This window comes from Erithacus rubecula (genome assembly GCF_903797595.1).
Source record: "Erithacus rubecula genome assembly, chromosome: Z".
Classification (NCBI taxonomy): Eukaryota; Metazoa; Chordata; class Aves; order Passeriformes; family Muscicapidae; genus Erithacus; species Erithacus rubecula.
In genome coordinates this window covers 29,965,174-29,985,993 of record NC_136661.1, presented here as the reverse complement: position 1 = coordinate 29,985,993, position 20,820 = coordinate 29,965,174, and the positions used below count along the sequence as shown (strand labels likewise).

Genomic DNA, 20,820 nt, shown 5'->3' with positions numbered 1-20,820 from the left:
GATGATCACTTGATTTCCAGCTGTAAATCCTTCACAGGCACTAATAAAACTTGATAGTGCTCCAAAAATTGTTTTGCTCTTGTAAACACTGGTGGTGGCTGTAGCTGCTCCTGGCTGTATGGATAAACACAAAGTTTCTGGCAGCTGGGGTAACTTTTTTCCCATTTCTTTGTGAAGGCACATGTATTTTGGGAACTCAAATTTCCTGCACTGATCAAATATCCCTGACATTTACATTTTATTTATTCCAATTCAAGTCTGTGCTATTTATTTTCTCCAAAACTACTTAAGTTATATGCTCAGGTCTCTTGCTTCTGGTTGGAGTTTCACAAAATAAAATGAAAAATCTCACTCTCTGAGCTGTAACTTCTTTGAATATAAATGTCTCATTGCCTTCTCAGATACACTGCTTAGGTTTAGATGTGATGTTCAGAATGGCTCTTTTACTACTTCTTCAGTCATAAAAACACATAGTTAAACTATATATCTACAAGAATTAGCAATAAAACTCTGGAACTCTAACAAATAGATTTCTTTCTTTTAAAGCTTTATGTTAAGGAGAAATATTTTTAAGCATAACTGGCAAGAAAAGCTTGTAGACAGAGGAGATTAAATATGATGCTTTATCTGAGGAGCTGTGGTGATTCTAAGTCCTCAGTGTTCAGGCAAAGCCAAGACTAACTTTTCTTCCTGAAGATGATGAAAACCAAGCTGTAAATTATCTCACAGAAAAGTACCTCAGGAAAAAATAAGTTTAGTTAATTTAGCTTAGTTTATCCTCAAACTAGTCACACAATCAACCAACAACAAAATGTTCAGTCAAACATGAACTCAGGGAAGATGCTTCTAATCTGAAGCTAAGGAAAGATACTAAGTAAAGGCAATAAAAACCCCAAAAAACCTTCTAGGAAAAACCAGATGAAAACTGGTTTATATGCATGCACTTAAAAAAAAAAAAAAAAAAAAAAACTACCAGTGAAAAATTAAACAAACTGAAAAAAATGACTTGGTGTCTTAAGTAGATGCCAAGGAATATCCCAGTGATGAGAAACTGCACTAATTCACTAAGAATCTAAATAACTATAAATGATGGACAAACTCCAGGGTGTCACAACTCACACCAGCCCAAGGATGACATGGAATAGGGAGTGTGATAAATACCAGGATCCAAACACCACATTAACTAAGCATGCAGAAAATACTGATGAAAAACCTAACCCTTGTCCAAATGACAACCCTGCCAGAAGCCCATCAATACTCCATAATGGGACTAAAAGGTGCATTTGAAGATAACTTCATAACTGCAAGCCTAGACCTGCAAGAGAAATAAAATTCTAAATAGGATTCTAACAAGTGAAATGTGTGAGTGAGTATTCAAGGGAGGCAGTAAACACTGGTCTGTGGGAGATGGGGACAGGAATAAAGCAAAGCACAGAAAAGTGCTTTTAGTCTGATTTGTTGAAATTATTTCAGTCCATATCTACTAAAACTCCATTTAAACAGCAGCTCTGCATTTAGCTCAGGCTTCCACTGCCATCAAGGGTGAGAATTATCCAGGCAGCAGCATGGAAAGCTTGCAAAGGGCAGACAGAAGCAAAGGGTCCTGTGTGCAGTGCTGCACAGATTTACACCAGCCAGTGCTGGAGGGTGAATCCACACCCTCACCATCAGCACAAAGCCCCTCCAAGCCCTGGGCTCTGCTGCAAAAACAGCCAGGAGAGCTGCTTCCTAAGGAATTACCATCTTCCAAAAGAATTGGTCATGCAAGGACTTTCACACTGCTCTAAAACCTAAGACTAAACCCCTTTCTGGACCTGAACATTTTCTTTTTTTTTTTTTTTTAAACACCCAACAGCACTGGGCTGTGCCTGTATTATCCATGAAGTTTCCTGCCTGGGAAACTGGGCCCTGCATGTCTTCCTTCTTCTTTCCTCAAGAAAGATACAGAGAAGGGACAGAGTTCTGTTCTGTGTTCCTCACACCTCTCTTCTGTCTTCAAGAGCACCCACAAAGGAAAAAAAAAAATTCTGGAAGGAGCTTGTCTATGTACTGTTTTAACTTGGTTATATTACACTAAATTCACACTCCACACTATTAGAAAATGTTGGTTTTTTTTCAACTGCTTCATAATATTTTAAGCCAAGGAAAGACCACAGACTAAAGATGAAGAGTAACATCAAAAGCTGCACAGGTTTCTGACTGAGACAGAAACCTCTGGCACTGTTACCCTCACCTACTTTGACATCTCTTGAATCTTTAAATAAACCCAAGATTCAAAGTTATTTGATTTTTAACCCAAAGGGGGTATCTTATGACATTAGCCATTGAAAAGATAATTTTATTTTTACCCCTACTGTTTAATAAATAAAGTGGAAGTTCATAAAAAAAACTTTATATTTTGAAAGGAAACAAGAATCCACAGAAAGATTTTCATTTAGCTATTTGCATACTCAAGTATTCCTTTAAAATCTGTATTTCTAATATATGTACACTTAGTATCTCAATATTGGTATTTCTATACTACACATCTTTAGCCAGTTAATATTTGATATTGACTCATTTAATCTGAATAACTATCAAGTTGGTAATTTTCTAAAGGAAACCATGACCAACAAAGCAGAAAAAAAACCAAAAAAAAGTGCAACATTTGCTGCCTTTTGGGCATCACTCATGGATGAATAACTACAGAAGTGAAGGCCAGCAGTTCTTTCTTTATTGATTTTGGTAATACAGACATTCTCATAAAATGAAAGTAATATTAGACAAAAAAAAAATCATACCTGGCATGTTCCTGAACTCCAACAATCTCCACTTCACTGTCAGAAGAGGCAATGCTGATTTCTTCATTGGCCTGGGCATTGCCACAAGAGATTTTGTCACCTGCAAGGAAGCCTGGATCCAAACGACCTGGAGATGGGGAAAATGGAAATACAGACAGTGTTTAACAGATTACATGACTCAGAAATCAGCTGGAAAAGAAGTTTCTCAACCTAACAAAAAACCAAATGAGATTAGAAAATCTCTTTAGATCAAGTTTTTCAGCTCACAATTGATATCTGATGCAGGAAAATCACTGGATTTAGCCAGTGTCAGTAGGTCTGGTGATGGTGCTGCCACACAAATGTGAACAAAGCCTGATTGCTGCACCAAGAACAACTAGAATTTCCAGCTGAAATGTTTTGACAGTGCTAAGAGTTAGACTGTCCTAAATCTCTTCAATACTAAGAAACAATCCAAGCAAACAGAATGATACTATGGCTAAAAAAGCCTATAGTCTGGACAGAAACATCCCACACACCAAGGAAAATTAATTTAATTTCTTTAAATAAAAAACTAGGGGAAGCTGGTCAGTGAAAAAACACAGCAAACCCATCAATTTCTGGCAGTGCTGCTTCACTCATTTGCTCTAACATTATTGTGAATACTTGAAAAAGGGGTTTTCTTAAGTTCCATATGCATCAGTGCTGGTTTTTTTTATTAGAGTTCCTCAATGACATCCAATTTTTCAGTCAGTCAAACCACAAGTCCCCTCTAAATACTAACAGCAAGTGTGGCATGTTTTTGCCTTTTCTGCCAAGCGCTGCTAAGAAGGTTCTTCACCCCAATTAGTGAATCTGTGTTGAGTCATACAGGGTAATACTTCCATGGGAAACACAAAGCAGCTGAAATTATTATTTCTCTCACAGAAAATAGATTTCTTGAAAAATCAATTAATTAAAAGATATAACTTCTACCCTTTTTCTTTTTTTTTTTTTTTTTCTGCAGGAAAAAGAGAAGATGATTAATTCCACTGTCTCTCTTTATCATTAGCCTGAGGGATGCTGGGCAGCTGTGAAGTAGCTGATACTACCTACTTCTGAAAAACCACTTGCTCAGCTGTACTACACAGAGGAAAAGTCATTTGTTGAGCAGGAAATTTGAGAGTAGGTGAATATTTTATGTGTATCTAGATTGAATGGACACCTTGTCAAATATGAGAGGAGGAGGAGGAGAAGCAATAATGATTCACAGGATTTCAAAGGTGTATGAATGCAAAACTGATTACACCCCCAGGGAGATTAAAAGGAACCAGAGAGAAGAAATTAAACTTGAAACAAGTGCCAGGGAAACATTCTAATGACTGCTTTAAGCATGTGGGAAAGATGCAAGCAAATAGAATCATAGAATGGTTTGAGTTCAAAGGGACCTTAGAATTCATCCAGTGCTACCCCCTGCCATGGGCAGGGACACCTTCCACTATCCCAGGCTGCTCCAATTCCCATCCAGCCTGGCCTTGGGCACTGCCAGGGATGCAGGGGCAGCCACAGCTGCTCTGGGCACCCTGTGCCAGCCCTGCCCACCCTCCCAGCCAGCAATTCCTCCCCAATATCCCAGCCAGCCCTGCCCTCTGGCACTGGGAGCCATTGCCTGTGTCCTGTCCCTGCCTTGTCCCCAGTCCCTGCAGCTCTTGTGCAGGAGCAGAGACCATGCTGTATGCTCTGCTTTTGGAAAGTCAGGACTCTTGGTGATTGGATTAGGGTTACCAAGGAAAATAAACACATGTGCTGCCAGGTACCTGAAGGAGAAGTTTCCACTTCAAAAGACAAAAAAAATATTTATCAACTAAACTTATAACAAATTAGTAGCCCAGACAGTCTCTTCCTAGCATTGCAGTTCAGCTGAACATTTCTTGGCAAACATCACTGACTGCCAGAAAGCCCAAAAGTGGGTCATGGGTATTTCTTTAATAGAAGTGGCTGGGCAGACTGTGCAACATGGAATTAAAGTGCTCAAAGACTTTGATTTGCTTGCTGGGGGCTTCACATTGCCAAGGGCAGGACTGGAATGGACACTGGGAAGAAATTCTTCCCTATGAGGGTGAGGACACCCTGGCACAGGGTGCCCAGAGCAGCTGTGGCTGCCCCTGGATCCCTGGCAGTGCCCAAGGCCAGGCTGGATGGGAATTGGAGCAATTTGGGACAGTAGAAGGTGTCCCTGACATGGCAGGGGGTGGAATGGGATGGCCATAATATCTTGTTTTAATGCCTAACCACCCTTCATTTTCCTGACAGGACAATGTCTGGCAAAGGAGCAAAGCAAACCAGCTCCTAAATAGCCCCAAAAAGTATCCCTAGAGGTACAAACTGGAGTCCCAAAAGAGCTTCCACATATTACCATCACTTTAGGTTGAGACAACAAAAAGATAATTCGCAGTCATGAATCTATGATTAACAGAGTAAATACTGTAAGAGTAGCTGAGTGTCAATCAGGATTATAGCACAGACAGACAGATTTACAGCCTCTGGCCACACAAATTTCATGCCTAATAACATGCCCACACTGTTAATTTCTTTGCATGAACATTAGGATGACTCCCAAAGTGATGTTTTGTTTGCTCTACACCACCAGGGCTTGCAAAACAGCCCCAAATATTTGCCCATGCACTAAGATGTGATAGTGTAATAAGATCTTTTACTTTGATAGAGCTCCTTATGTTGTTTTTTTTTCCCATGGGAACACATTCCTTAAGGTCTGCTAAACTAGATACTGGCTGAAGATTACACTTGTGAGCCAGATGCAAGATTTGAAAATTCTGCTTTCCCAATGTGCAACCCTAGACCTGGTAGGAAAAGGCCAGCACTGGCAAAGGTGCAGTCAGATGTGTACAGAGGCTGCAGGGAAAGGTGTATGATTTTTGGCATGATCAAAAAGAGAATCATCCTTTCAGCTGCTGACATGGACACAGCACCAGAACCAAATCCATATGAACACGCCCAGGGATGAAGAAGCCTCTTGATGTATCCAGTTTTCTCTTGCCTGCAAGTCCCCTTGGATATATGTAGAGAAAGGAAAAAAAAATCTACCTGCACTGCAGCATTTTAAGAGGAAAATGGAAGAAAGCTTGGTAAGAAACATCACTTTATATTTCCTTACATTAATTTGGTGTACTTGTCCATTAGTGCTATTGTAATATAGGTGATTTCAGCTGTTCTAATTGTTTAATAAATCCCTTAATAAAGGACTGGGATTGCTAGGGGTCAAATAGCTATCAGTCAGCTGCTGTCCTGCAAAAAAAAAACCAATGAGCTTGGAAAACAAAGGCAAGCTTAAAAAAGGCTGGGACAATAGACCACAGTGAAAATAAAGCACAGAGATTCTCATACTCAAATTGTGGACTTGTAGACTCCATAGTAATGGAACATCTCTTTATGAAGCACCACCTAATTGTGCTTATTTAACCCCTTCTTTAAGACAGTGAAAAGCAGCTCAGAGCCACCACAACACTCCCCATGTGGGTGCCCTGTGCCAGGAGACCTTTGGGAAACATAATAATCCCTGCTAACATCCAAAACACAGTCCAGTTTTCTAAGGGGTACTAGAAATGCAGATGGAATATGGGAAGAATTAAAGCTCGTATTTTAGAGATAATAAGAGACAACCCAAAAGAAGAAATTTAAAAAAGGGACATACACTGGCAATCCCAATTCTGAAAATGAGATTAGGAGCAGTTGAGTAGTGAGTGGCATGGATTGTCATAATCAATCATTCAGTAACAAGATTAAGGCACTTTCATTAAAAAAAAAATAAAACACCAAAACCCCAGACCCTTAAGTTCCCTGTAGTAATTAGAAGGAAAATAATAATAAGAAAAGTAGTTAAGAAAATTAGTGTAAAAATATACTGCAGGAATATTTGTCAATTTTCATTACTTTTATTTTGGAACAAATGTCAGACCTTTTTAATAAACACCTGTCCTGTCCTTTCACAAAATCCACACAGGGAGCTTTTACAGCTGCATAAACTATAAAAATACTGAAAGCAAGAGAAGAAGAGACACCAACTGCAATGCTGGCACAAATGTCAGAGAATTTAAACAAACCTGTATCAGCACTCATTTCATTCAGCAGCCCTCTGGTTCTCCAGGAAGATCCTGAGTCTTGATTTCCTAAAGAACTATTGTGCTCTTGAACTACTGCAGCCGCCAACAGATTGTCCACATTTACCACTTCTGGGTCTGAGTTTGTGTCTGATATATCATAGTGAGCCACAACAGGGGGTCCATCTGCAGGGGAGAAAAGCAACACAGGTTAGAACACAGCACAGACTGAAAGATACCTCAGAAAGTACCAATAATTTGCTTAAGGATTAATGCAGCATCCTACATGAAGCTCTTAAAGTTACATAGTGGTAAATTGTATGGATTATTAAACTTCAGTTAATGAACATAGCCTGAGATTACAGAGACATTTTGACTTTTGCATACACAAAAAACACAAGTGTCAGAAACACACATTTATCAGAGTACCAGTTATTTGTGTACTGTCTTTTACATTACACATAAACATATCCATATCTGACAATGTTACATTTACAATCGTTAAAGGATAAAACCTCCAGTTTAAAATAATAAAATTAAAAAAAAGTAATAAATTACAGGACATCAAATTGGGCAGACAAGATATTTATCTAGAGAATTTTACAGAAGTGACAGCTTACATTATTATAGGGTTGATTGAATAAAAGTAACTTTTTCATAAAACTGATTGAGTGACAATGAATTTTACATTAGGCAACTTTCCATTCATAACAGTCACCTGTCAAGGGCAGGGGGATTTTTCAAAATTGAAATGGTTTTTGGTGGTATTTGTTGGGGTTTTTTTTAAGATCAAGAATAACAAGAAACAAAATTATATAGTGCAGTGATAAATATGCTTTTCATTCAACAAATGAATTTTTTGCCACCATAATGAAGGAGGAAAGAGGGAGATAAAATTGCTTACTTGATTCTGAAATCTGTCCTTGAGAAACAACAAAAACCTATTTTTGATCTGTTTTGTTAGGATCAACCAAATTCTTTGTGATGAATGAAAATCACTTATAATTGGAAAGCATGCTAGAAACAGAAGAGGCTCAGAAAAATACCAGGCAAATTCAAGACAAAGATTGATGTGGAAGCAGAGAGAATGGAGAAATAATGAAATTCTGAGAGGATGTGAGTGTTTTAGCCCAAATGCCTTGCCCCATCTGCAGCTCAGTGACTCAGCTTGGATGAAAAGTGGTTGGAGTTTCCCCTCCCCAAAGGAGAGGATCAAAATTTTCTATGGACCAAGGCTTCATCCACACAAATGAGGATGAGACAGAAACACAGGCTGGGCCAAAGCTCAGCTTCTCTGCCATTCTTTAACTCCAAGGAGGTTCTTGGAGCTCTAAGCATCTGCAGGACCTTTTGTTATGGGTGTGAAACATGGAGGGTACAACTTGCATGGGATAACATAAAATAATCAAAAACTAAGAATGTGTTCAGGAAGACAGGACTTTCAGAGTTACAAAATGACTAATGAAATATTTTCAAGCAATAAAGAATAGAATGAAGCCCTTAGCAAAAACTGGTTTCAGAGTTTTAAGTGGCTCACAGAAGACAGAAAGAACATGATGAACTAGAAGTTTCAAATTTACTTCTCCAAAAAGCTGTTTTTCTGAGGTTTTTAGAGTGGATTTTGGTTTTAGGGGCTTTTTGGAGGGGGTGTTTGTTAGTAACTTGGTGCCTGAAATAAAATTCAACTGACTATTTTCAGAAACCCCAACTTTATGATTAGCACCACAGCTCATCAGAGAGTGACATTTTGCTTAAGTCATACTAAAGATCAGTTTTGCAACAAGGTACGAAGAAATTCGAAAAATATTTCGGATCAGACCTGCCTCCAAAACAACAATTCCATGAAACAATGTTACATTACAAACTTAAAACAGACCCAACAAAAATAAATGAGTAGTTAAATGCCAATGTATTAAAGACCAAACTGTTCGCAACATGAAACACTGATGATTATGACTGGAACAGAATTCCTGATAATTAACTGGAAGGCAATCTTTGTCTTTTTAAAAGGCAATTACAAAATAATGGAATACCGAGTTCAGAATTAAGCTGGCTGTGTTCAGTTAATTATTTGTGACAGCTGATGATTAAATTACACGCAGAAGTTAGGGCTGGACTGAATCATGGGAGGCATGTTTTCTTTCAGTCTTATCATCAGAGTTCAGCGTGAACATATATAATGTGAGCTGTAAAAATAAACAGCCGAGTGCAGAAGATACGAGGGTCAAGTACAATATTGACTATTTGACCATTTTTTCAACAGGTTATCTAAGATTTCAGGAGCTCTGGACTGTTCCTTCAGGCCTTTGTTTCTCTCACTTCTGACTCAGACCTCTAAAAGCAGAAGCGAAATTTGATTTTTAGATAGACATGTCTACGCAAGTAAAATTGTATTTGGACAAAAGGCACCAATAGTCTCAAGTCAAAATTGTACCACTCCTACATGTATAATCATGCAAAAATGTATAATAAATGTATATACATGCAGAGTGATATTCTCATCACCTACCCATAGAAATAACTTGTGTGAAAGTCTTCATCAGTAGGAAATACAAGCATAAACTTGTTATCTGTAGCTCCACTCTTGTATCTTCCACACTTCCAAAGAGCACACCTTATAACTTAGTTTAAATTCAGTATACATCAAACAGACAAAAATATTTTCAATATAATTTACATACTGTAATTATATTTGTCAGGGTAATAGCCACCAATTTAACAATCTGGAAAAAAGAACCCCAAATAAGCTGCCTGTTTACAAAGCAATCACAGCAGAGATGTATTTCTGCAATTCTCAGCCTTGCCTTTCAGGATCTGATCTGGAAATTTGGAAAGGCCCCCAACACCAGGTTTATCCACACCTATCACCAGCAAATGACTAACAAAGCCAAGCTAATGGCCACCAAACTGCAACAAATCCTCAGATTCCCCATATTTATAAAAAAAGAAATAAGCATAAATGCTTATGTGTGTTCAAAAAAAAGTCAACAAAAACCGCACAAAACCAAACAGTAAAGAAGTTGCAGGCAACAACTAGATGAAAGCTGCAGTGAAGGCATGTGAAAAAAAAAGTTTAAAGAATCCTCTGTTCCCAAAAGTCTGTTTCCTTTTCAGTGCTGCATGGATGGGACAGGAATGGTTAAATTTGGAAATAAATACTACTTCCCTAGCCAAATATGTGATCATCCAGTGATGTGATCAAAGTGAATGCATGGTACCAAGAAATAATGACAATTGGCTTCAGCTAGGAAATAAAGTGAAAAAATGCTTTCAGGTTGAAAAGGTAAAAAAGGATTAACTACAACCAGAGATGTAATTCATCATATTTTCTTTATAATAGAGACACAAACGTAATTACTGATTCTAACAGGATTTCAACAGATTAAAAAACAGACATCAAGACAAACCATGCCAGAATCAAGACTTAATGTAGAACAGTTATGAGGTTCCCTGGTCAGTAATTTAAACTATCTGCTTCAGAAAAATTACATCTTTTGAGGACCCAAGGTAGCTGGAAGAAGTACATTTCCCTGGTGACAAGCATTAATTCATTTCTAAAGCAATAAATGCTTGAAAAAGGCAAGGCTGAAAGTTAATAAGTACCAGCAGCAAAATACAGCTGCTGACATTTAATGCTATAAGGGAGGAGGGAAAGCCTTCTTTCTTTTTTTCTTTCCCAAAGAATTCAGAGGCAGAGGTCATCACGGGGACAGCATTTCCAAGTGTCCACTTCTCCCTCAATTTACACAGTTCATCAAAACTAATTCCACTCTGAACAACTGAATCAGGAGTCACATGCACAAAACCAGGTCTACACATACCAATTCTCATTTTAAACTTGCAACACAGAAAATCAAATCACTTCTCATCTGCTACCTGCTCCCTTGCTTTTCTTAGAGCCACACCTCAACACTCAGCAGCCTAACCCATGCTGTAAGATCCACACTCCTATTATCCCTTGCTTCATCATAATAGCAGCACAAGCAAAAAGGGGAACTCAAGTGTAAAATTTTAGCTGTAGGTTAAAAGGAGCCATTCCAGAAGAAGCACTGTCCCTTTGCACTGCACAGGCTGTCTATCATTGCAGAGGAAACACGAGATATTGGATGGCAGAACCTGAGTGGGGAATTAAGTCCTTGGAATTTGTGAGGATAGGCTGAGAGCTGCAGGTGCTTGAACTCCAGGGAGAGCTCAGAGCCCCTGCCAGGGCCCAAAGGAGAGCTGCAGAGGGACTGGGGACAAGGCATGACACAGGGAATGGCTTCCAGAGGGCAGGGCTGGGTGGGATACTGGGGAGGAATTGCTGGCTGGGAGGGTGGGCAGGGCTGGCACAGGGTGCCCAGAGCAGGTGTGGCTGCCCCTGCATCCCTGGCAGTGCCCAAGGCCAGGCTGGATGGGAATTGGAGCAACCTGGGACAGTGGAAAGTGTCCCTGCCCATGGCAGGGGGTGGCACTGGATGAGCTTTAAGGTCTCTTTCCACCCAAACCATTCTATGATTACAAGTCATTTTTTCTCTTCATCTTTCTTACATTTAGGCAGGCTGAGCAGAGCTCATCACCTAAACTCCTTCCCTCAGCAGCCAGGGAGAGAAATTCCAGAGTCAGATAACCTCAGCCTGGAAATTGCAGCTTGGAGCATCAAGAGCACCACCTCCCCTCCTTCCCCAGCAAACAGCTTAGACACCACCTTAGCCCAGGCACTTGAATTTTACAGTGCTAGAGTTCCACAAGATGAATTCCAGCCTCAGGGATGGGATTTAAAATTTGCTAAATTCCCTCTACAAGTTGAGGAAAAAAAGACTGAAATCTCCAGAGAACTATCCCGATTAAAGTAAGTCCAAAATTAAAAGCCTAATCTCAGTGGTCTGAAGTACCCTCTGGAGCCATCAGTGTCTCTGCAAGGAACAGACACGGAACTGTGTTTAGGTGTGAATATCATCCCAACTTTTAAGACACACAGAACAGTACAGTAATAACAGCAACAATAATTACAGCACTTTGTTGTTACAAAAAGCTCTCCATTAGAGGATCCTGGACAGCTCTGAGATGGTTATTAACCTCTCAATCCACGGGGGAAACTGAGGCAGGCAGCAGCCTGCAGCTTGCTCAAGGCTAAGGAGCAGAGGAGCTCAGCCTGGCTGAAAACAACATTCCCCTCCAATCACTGAGCTATTTTTAACTGGTGAATGTTTGAGGAGTTTAGAAGCAGTGCTTAGGAATGCTTTTGGGAAAGGTGCAATGGCTAGAAAGGCTACACAGAGCCCCAGGAGACACAGCCAGCCTCACCCCCACCCCTGGCTGCGAGATGGTCTCGGCCTCACTACTCTAATTGAATTGATTTCTATGGAACAAAGGACAATACTGAGACATTTTAAAGCAATTAAATACCTAAGAATGCCCTCATTTACACTTGTTGCTTAAATTTAAGAGGTAATTCCCATTTACTTCCAGATTACACAAAACATAGAATGGGCTTTATTACCTATTGAATTTTAAAGTCACATGATCATAATCAAAATAATCGTATTTTGTGTGCCAAAACCTAAAAGACTTATCCTAAGTGACTTGTCAAAATAATTTCACAGTGGACACATCAGTTAACAGGAAGTACTGATACACAAGACTACAGGGTGGAGTGACAGCCTTTTCATTTCAGATAAGCAATACCAACCTGGCATTAATTAAAACTTGACCCAGACCTGCCACTTCAAAAGTATGTGCAGCTCAAATGGCACAAACTACCTGAACCCTCAAACAATTCCCAAAGGGGAGTGGGAGCTGGAGATCTGTGCTTTTTTGTACTCTTTAGCAACATGAAACACTTCATTGCTATTTAGATTTATTTATTTATTCCAGGTTACAGTAGTTACATTTCAAAATTTACAGGGTTAAGCAAATAATACATTGTAAATACAATAAAAAACAATAGCAGTGTAACAACATTCTCTCTAAAATCATAAAGTGAACTTTTTCAGTGAATCCACTTTCCTGACATTTTCCTTCATATCACACAGTAAAGCTTTTCTGTTTGGTGTTTTTTCTTAACCATAATAATAAAATAAAATCAAAACAACATGATCAAATTATTATCTGCTCTCAGACTTGATGCTTTTTAATATATCACATGAAAAGAAATCTCAAAAATTCAAGTCTCGCTGAACAACATTCATACTTTCAGGCTTTTTGATGACTAGATGGAAAATATCTTGGATTTAATTTACCAAATCATGAATGAAGATAATAAAGCATTTTTAATTGTGCGTCAAGCAAAGGCACATGGAATATGGCTATGGATTGAGAATACTGGGAAGTGTCATCCAATTTGTATCTCATTACAGGACCCATTTTCTGTGATGCTGCCTAACAATGCAGTAATTATGGCAGCAGGTATATCAACCAGATCTCTTCCCCAATTTTACCTGGAGAAGTGTCTCAGGAGGGCTTTGGAAACTGTCACACCCTTACACAGCCATGGCAGTTAAAAAGAGTAAATAATTCCCTGTGTTAATACAACTTCCATCAGGAAAAGGCAGCAAACATGAACCCCTGCACAAAATATCCCACTTTCCCAAGCACAAACTGCAGCTTTCCACAGCCTCTGATGGTCCAGACTAATCCCCTGTTCCATCACTCTGCACTTGAAATCCCTCCTAACTCAATAAGCCTATTTTTCCATGTGCCTTCATTTTGCTGACCTAACACCAAGAGGCTAATGAAATTTGTGAGAAAGGCCAATTTCTGGCTTCGTGTTTTGCAAGGTACTGTCCATCTCTATCAATCAGCCTGAATATTTTGGCTTCTACAGTACAAATCACACAGTGCATTTGTTCTAACACGTGTAACTGCAGTGGTCACAGTGCAGACCCCCATTATTTTAAAAACACTACCCAACTGGCCTGAATTACACACCCCCATCAGGCAAAGATTCCCCTCAAGGTCAGCTGGAGGACTCTGGACAAAAAGCTGCAGAGTAATGCCAATTTTTAATGAGATTAAATGCTAGCTCCATTAAAACCAGTAGAAAATTTCTACTGCTATCAATGGGACTAGGGTTTAATTTCTTAATGCCCTTGACATATTATAAATTAATCCACATATAGTACGTGGGTACAGAAAGAGACAAAATATATTAAAGGAGAAAATAGTGACAATAAATATGTCCAAATTTGTAACATAATTGCCAAACATAATACTGTTTCATTGAAGTTAAGATTGGTTTTCCAGTCTTTACCCTAGCAGCTCAGATAAAATAACCAACAATCCTGCACAAACACTAAAAGACACTGATTTTAAAAAAATAGATGTGTATTTCTGCCTGAATTATTTTGTCCTAGTACTGTTAAAAATGACACTGAAAGTTCTACATTTTGACTCCTTTTTTTTCCCTGCACTATTTCCGTAATAGAAAATATGAAAAAAGTTTCATTGCCTTGAGTTTTAAGCTGTATGAGGTTTTTTTCCTAAATAAAACCTGACCATTCTAATATTTATTCCTAAAAATCTTCCTTACCAAACCCCACTGAAAGGAGCATGAATGCCTTGGCAAGAACCTGCAGTCCAACCTGTAAAAACACTGCAGAGTGAAGCCCCTGGACTCCTAAAAAAGTGACTGATTCTAGAAGGAAATCCTTTTACTGCAATGTCAGTTTGACATTTAGTGGAATTTAAACTGAGCCTTCATATATAAAGGCTTGCTTCTTTTGCAGCTTCACGAAACACATGAAACCAAAACCTCTGTGTTTCACCTGCTGCTAAATCCCAACTCCAGGGTTGTGTGGGTGCTGCACTCCTCCAAGCTGAACAGCTGTCATATTGAAAACATACAATTCAACATTAAAAGTGATAATACAGGAGACTGAACCAGAGGAGCTGTGGCTGCCTCCACCCCTGGAAGGGTCCCAGGAGATGCTGGATGGGGCTTGGAGCAGCCTGGGGTAGTGGAAGGAGTCCCTGCCCATGGCAGGAGGGTGGAACTGGAGGAACTTTAAGGTCCCTTCCAATCCAAATCATTCCATGATTTTATGAACAGGCCAGGTAGGTCTGAGCTGGCACCATCATCCCTGGAATTGCACCATCTATACCTGACCCCATGCATCTGACCTGTTCAAACCACAAGTAAAATTCCTTAAAGGAACTAAAATGTTTCTTTTCACCATTCTGAAGTATAAATCCTGGGGCAATTAGAGAAACTCTAAATTATCTGTGGTTCTCCATGTCTGTGCAAAACTCCTACTGATTTCTCCCCTACTTGTTAAATTTGGTGGTTTTGAAGTACTTTGATGAGATGTGAGTATAAACATACATTTGAAATGTAATTCAGGGTTGAAAAGTAGATGAGTTTTCTTCCGATAGTCCTAAAGTAGTTTCAGATAAGTCAGACTGTTTCCATGAGATACAGAATGGGTAAGATAAAAATTTATGTTAAAATTTCATCTGAAGAAATTTTAACTCCCTGAGGGTTTCTAGTCGAAGCCCTTTGAAAATAAGAGCTTACAATGGAAATCATGACAAACTCAACTGCAGCCATGTCGTAAAAATATAGTGAAAATATTCCCAGGAGGCAAAAAAAAAAAGTAAAAATCTGAAACTGTGTTGAACCTGTTTTCTCAAAGAGATGCCAAAGACTATTACACACAGCTAAAACACAGAATCATCACTAGTTTTGGTACCTGGAGTTTGGTTCCTTCAGGGCTCTGTACCTCCCAGATTCAGAATACAGAGCAAGAAGAGAATTGCTCCTGTTCATGGGGAAATTTCCTGATTTGCTCTGTTTATGGGCAATGGCAGGCTGTGCTACACCTGAATTACAGGAAGGTGGGGTTCCCCTCTCAGTTTCATAATTCCCCACACCTGGAAAAGCTCATGGAGCAGATACTCAGCTGTGCACATCTGTGCACACTTTTCATTTCCAAGAGAGGGTTTGTGACAAAACTGAAGATTTGTTTTTGAGCCAAGTGGAATGAGTGGCCAAAGGAAACATTATTTACCATTCACAAAACAATTTATGGCCACTGATTTTGCACAAGTGGTTTTAGCCTTTAGCCAGGTGGCTTTTGTGGGTAAATTAAGTTAAAATTATATCTAATAGGAACTATTCCCTCAGTCGTCTAGGAGCCTTGAGGTAATTTTATCCTAGAAAGAGGACAGCTTTAAAGTCTGTTTCTGTCATTCTCTGCTTATTCTTTTATGTTCACAGCTGTTTGCATTGAAAATAACAGTTAACAGTGATGGAAAACATAAAATATTTAAATTTTTGCCTCCAGTAACCAAACACAATTTTTTATCTATTCATACACTGATTAATTTCAATTTTTTTTTTTTTTTCTTTATAAAAGACTACCTGACCAATACATTGAACATTTGCAGAAATGTCACTGGCTACATACCTAATTAAGTTATTATCCATTTATGAGATACATATGTAAAGATGTTTCAGTCTGAGAGATAAATAAACTCAACTGAACTCCTTACACAATTTGTTCTGAAATACCTAATTGTTCCATTTATACTATTTTACAAAAAAGACTATGGGCATGCTTACAGACATACACATTAAAATAAACCAGTCACTGCAAAAAGCTGCTTCTGCATGCACAGGAAGATTTGTAGAGTTGTCATGCTTTAAAATATTTTGCTCTTATCATCATCATAAAGAGATTCATATATATATATATTCATATATATATATATATAAAATATCTGTGAACACCAGAAGGATGGGGGTTGTTTTATCACCAAATTTTATCACCAAATACTCCTCCCTGAAAGATCTTTTTAAACAGATGAGGATAAGCTTTTAAACTGCAATCAAACATAGAATAACTTGTTTAACTTTTACCTGAAATGCACATAATTTCAGACAAGGGAGTTTTCTAACAAGTTTGTATCAAAATCTTTGTATCAAAATTATGCATGAAGGTGATCTGAAAAGACTTTATCCCATACTTAAAAATTATCTCCTGCATAGTCTTTCAAACAGTTACTCTGAAAATAACACAGATCTCTAACCTCTTTTTTTTTTTTTTAATGAAGGCATCATATACTGTTAAAAAAAGTAAGTCTAAGACAAGAATAATGTTAAAATACCAGTGCTGATATTATACTGATAACAAATAGTATTTCTTGAGTTCCTGTTACAGGTTTGATCCAAACTGTCACATAAATTGATGGAAAAACTCCCACTGACTTCAGGGAGGGTAAAAAAAAATCCTGACCTAGAGAAGACACTGTGGTTACTCCCAACATAAGGAAAAGTAAGCAAACTAAAATAATTAGGAAAAAAGCAACTGTGGTTTAAAAAGCAGAGTAACTTAGCTAAAGGAGACCTAAGTGTTTTCTTTATTCAAACTGCAGACTTTCATTTTCCATTGTAAAAATTTTGATTTAATTTTCATTAGAAACTTCTATCAAGTTCTACCTGATGATAAATACACATTTTTTTGGTAGCTACAGAGAAGTTACTTCACATGAAAGAAGGCCTTATTGGAGAAGTGACCAAAAAATCCCCATGAGTAACAATAACAGTAAGAATTAAATATTTCTAATATACAGTTTAAAGAAACCCTACTTTAAACATCACAGTTTCAAGCCTGCCTATTCAGGATAACTATTAGTACAAAAAAAAAAGAAAAAAAAAGAACCCACAAAACAGCAAATTGTTGCCTTGCTTAAATGGATCTGATGCTGTGGCATTCCCCATCACAAGTGAAGGATGATTTGGTGGTGCTCATGCATGGTCTGGACTGACCCAGGCCACCAGACCACCATGGTGTCTGCTTATCAAGCCTTCCTTTAAATTCCTGTGCCCAGGCTCAACCCATCCCCTGATGGCTGCTTATCTGAGGGCAGACAGGATTGTTTTTATTCCAGCGTGAAGGATGTGGCTGGGCTGTATTTACAGGAGGAAGCAGGTTGGGGTGACTCATCTCACCCCAAAGTTATCTCTTAAGGACTGCTGATAAGCAAGGTTAGGGACAACTCATGGGAGAGAAAGACACTGCCAGGAGGGCTTATCTCTTCCCACTGAGACCCAGGGAACAGCAGAGCAGACACCTGGAATTGGTGGAGATGAGCTGCCCCCAATCCAAGCACACACGTGTGCATGTGCCTGTGTGTGCACGCTGCCTCCATAAACATGCCACGGGTAACACAGCAGTGACTCTGATGAAAAACCCTGGTCTGAATGAACTGCTGAATGGGAGACAAGAAAGGGAATTAAATCTGCTGTGCACGCTTGTTATAGACAGCTAAATTTTTAGGGTAAGATTATTTATTAGTTCTGCCTAAAAATGAAGTAGCTAATACGTGGCATGTTCAAGCTGCAACAGAGAGTTAAGGAAATGTCATGGGTCTGAATCTAGTCTGAATTTCTTTAAATATAAAAAACTTATTTCTTTATATAAATGTTTTAACATGCAAAAAGGGCATCTGGATGAATACCCTGAATGCTCCTATTGTAGCAAACATAGCCCTACTGCTTTTGGGGTATCTAGACAAGGATTCTTAGTTATATTTTCTCAAGTTTGGTGATGAAAGCTTAGGGTGGCTCCCCCTCTACACCTTTAAAGGTGTTTATATGTGTGAACTGGCACATGCAGGTGGGTATACTGTGATTTTTTTAAAACTACATATATTCACCATAAATTAAGAAAAACAAACAATATCATGGTAATAAAACCCAAAACAGAAAACAAAACAAACACATACAAGGAAAAAAACCAAACCTCATTTTTAGCAGAATCCAAAATAACATCAAGATTGCAAATACCAGATTTTTTTTTTTAATTTTTTTTTAAAGTTTATGATTGATTCAGATCAGGCTCTGCCATATTCCCATTCTCTGGAAAGACAGGTGGAAAATTGTTATTAAAAGTCGCTGGAAACTCTGTGGCGGCATCGGCATTTTGACAGCCCACACATGAATTAAACGGCTGCTGAGGAAGCACTTGGCTATCAGGCATCTGCACAAAAGCCCCTGACTGTGTGGTAGGGGGGGTTCTTTGGCCAACTAGTTGGATTTTAGGTTCCCTGGGCTCCAGTTGCTGCTTGCTCTCTTCGTCCGTGTCAAGACGGGTTAGCTTTTCTATCCACATGCGGAATTTCTCCTCTGTCTGCCTCTGCATCTCGGCAAAGCAGTTCATGGCCTCTTCCAGCACATTGCCTATGCAGTTCCTATCCCACACGGTGCCCCTGTCAAGCAATCCTGGAATTTCCCTGGTCGCTCCTCCAGATCCCCCAGCACGACTGAAGCCAGCTTTAAAGACATTGAGGCCATTTGATAAGACATCGTTAAGTAAGAACATAATATTGTTTATTAAGGCATGTTAACTGAGGAAAACAACTTTTCTAATTCTGCCCCTTGGGTATGACAACAGGAGAGGAATCAGCATATATTAACCAACAGTATTACTCTTATAATAAAATTTTACACCCACTGAGGTTATAATATAAACTTTGGCATCGAACTTATTTTTATTCTAGAAGTCTCTGACAATTCTGTCACAAAAGTGTCTTTTTTTTACCAAATTGCTCCAGTTCCCTTGCAATTTGTTTCAAATTCAACTGAAGGTAGGAAAAATATTATACAGTAACATGTTTAGTCCTATTAAGATGCAATCCAAAATGCTATTTTTTAACTGACAAACCTGAATAATTAGATGAATTTTACTTACACACTCAGACCCTTTTATAAATGGGCTGCTAAACACAGGTGGAATTGACCCAAAGCTCTTGGCCTGATTTTTGGGAAGCACACAGAACGCCAATGAGGAGGACATACGACACAAAACACAGGGTGAGTCATGTGAGTGGTGTGCTGACACAGCAGGGGAGAGCATCCTCTGTCAGGTGTGATGGACACAGGGACAACCTGCACCCCAGGGAGCCCCGAGCAGCCCCACAGCAGCCAGGACCCTGCCCTGAGACACCATTCCTACAGCCAGCCCCGGGCAGAGCAGAAAACAGGGAATGGTTGGAAGGAAACTGCTCTGTGTCCAGCTGCACTTCAATAGGACAGTGGAAATCACTGGATTTGGGACTACCAGGAAGAACTGCAGCAGCCAGAAGAGAAGGACAATCCTCACGGCCTTGCTCTACATATCAATAACAAAAGGCAATGAAATCTGTATTTGAAAGTCTGGAGTTCACTCAGGAATCATCTAGGAAGCAATAAACCCCCAAGAAAATGAGGCTCTGAACTTTTTTGAGGAATCATGAACAATATGTGCATGCCATCCAAACACACAAATGTTACCTAAGGTAATTCCAAACCAAGACAAGCATCACATTAAACTACACAAAGGTATGGAATATGGAAATTTAATATCTAAACATGAAACTTGTGGCACCCTCTAGCTTAAGGATAATAGAAAATACCCTAAGAATGAGATAAATCATTGCACAACCTAAGTAAATATTTACTAATAAAAACCTAAGGCACTAAATCTTTATTGGGATTTCACTGAGTACATGAAATTACAGTATCACTTAAACACTACATTCTTTTTAGGAGCTGTTGAGATGAGATACACAGATCCTTCAGGAAGAGCTAAAAAAGCCCAGGGTTATTTCCTTACTTCTGAAGAGTAGTTTTTAAGTCTTTCACACCCATCTGTTTGTCTATCAGGCATGCTGGAAATTCAGCATTCAGGTCCTCTGCTAAAGATAATTACTTTATAGCAACTAATTTACATCCCTCCAACTGAATTTTAACTAAAATGAATTAAGCAAAATGGTACCTTTTTTCCTAAAACATGGCTCCTTTTGTGTATTCAATCATTTTTTCCTCCCTAAATGTATTTTTTCTGTTCATTTAGTTCTAATACTGAACATCCAACATGATTCTGTTTGTCTTTAGTGTAGATCTTACCTTAAACTCAAAGAACTAAGTTAAAATCTTTCTGATTTCCGCAGACATACAAATAAGTAATGTTAATTTTTAATTGCAATTTAAATAAAAACTATTG

The 20,820-nt window shown here is 38.7% G+C and overlaps 1 protein-coding gene across 3 annotated transcripts in view; it reads right to left on the bottom strand.

Annotated features, from left to right (window-relative positions):
* Window positions 1-2,743: 2,743 nt before the first annotated feature.
* Window positions 2,744-20,820, bottom strand: part of ARK2N (arkadia (RNF111) N-terminal like PKA signaling regulator 2N) — a 37,802-nt gene continuing 19,725 nt past the window's right edge. The window contains exons 3-4 of one of the 3 annotated variants that reach the window (XM_079330740.1): window positions 6,860-7,042; window positions 2,744-2,907 (exon numbers count right to left, since the gene is read on the bottom strand). In XM_079330740.1, coding sequence (XP_079186866.1) covers window positions 2,759-2,907; window positions 6,860-7,042 — 332 coding nt within the window. In that variant the 3' untranslated portion in view covers window positions 2,744-2,758. Of the gene's footprint in view, window positions 2,908-6,859; window positions 7,043-12,682; window positions 19,110-20,820 lie in introns of those variants that run through there. The other 2 variants (XR_013777209.1, XM_079330739.1) reach the window with 2 other exon arrangements.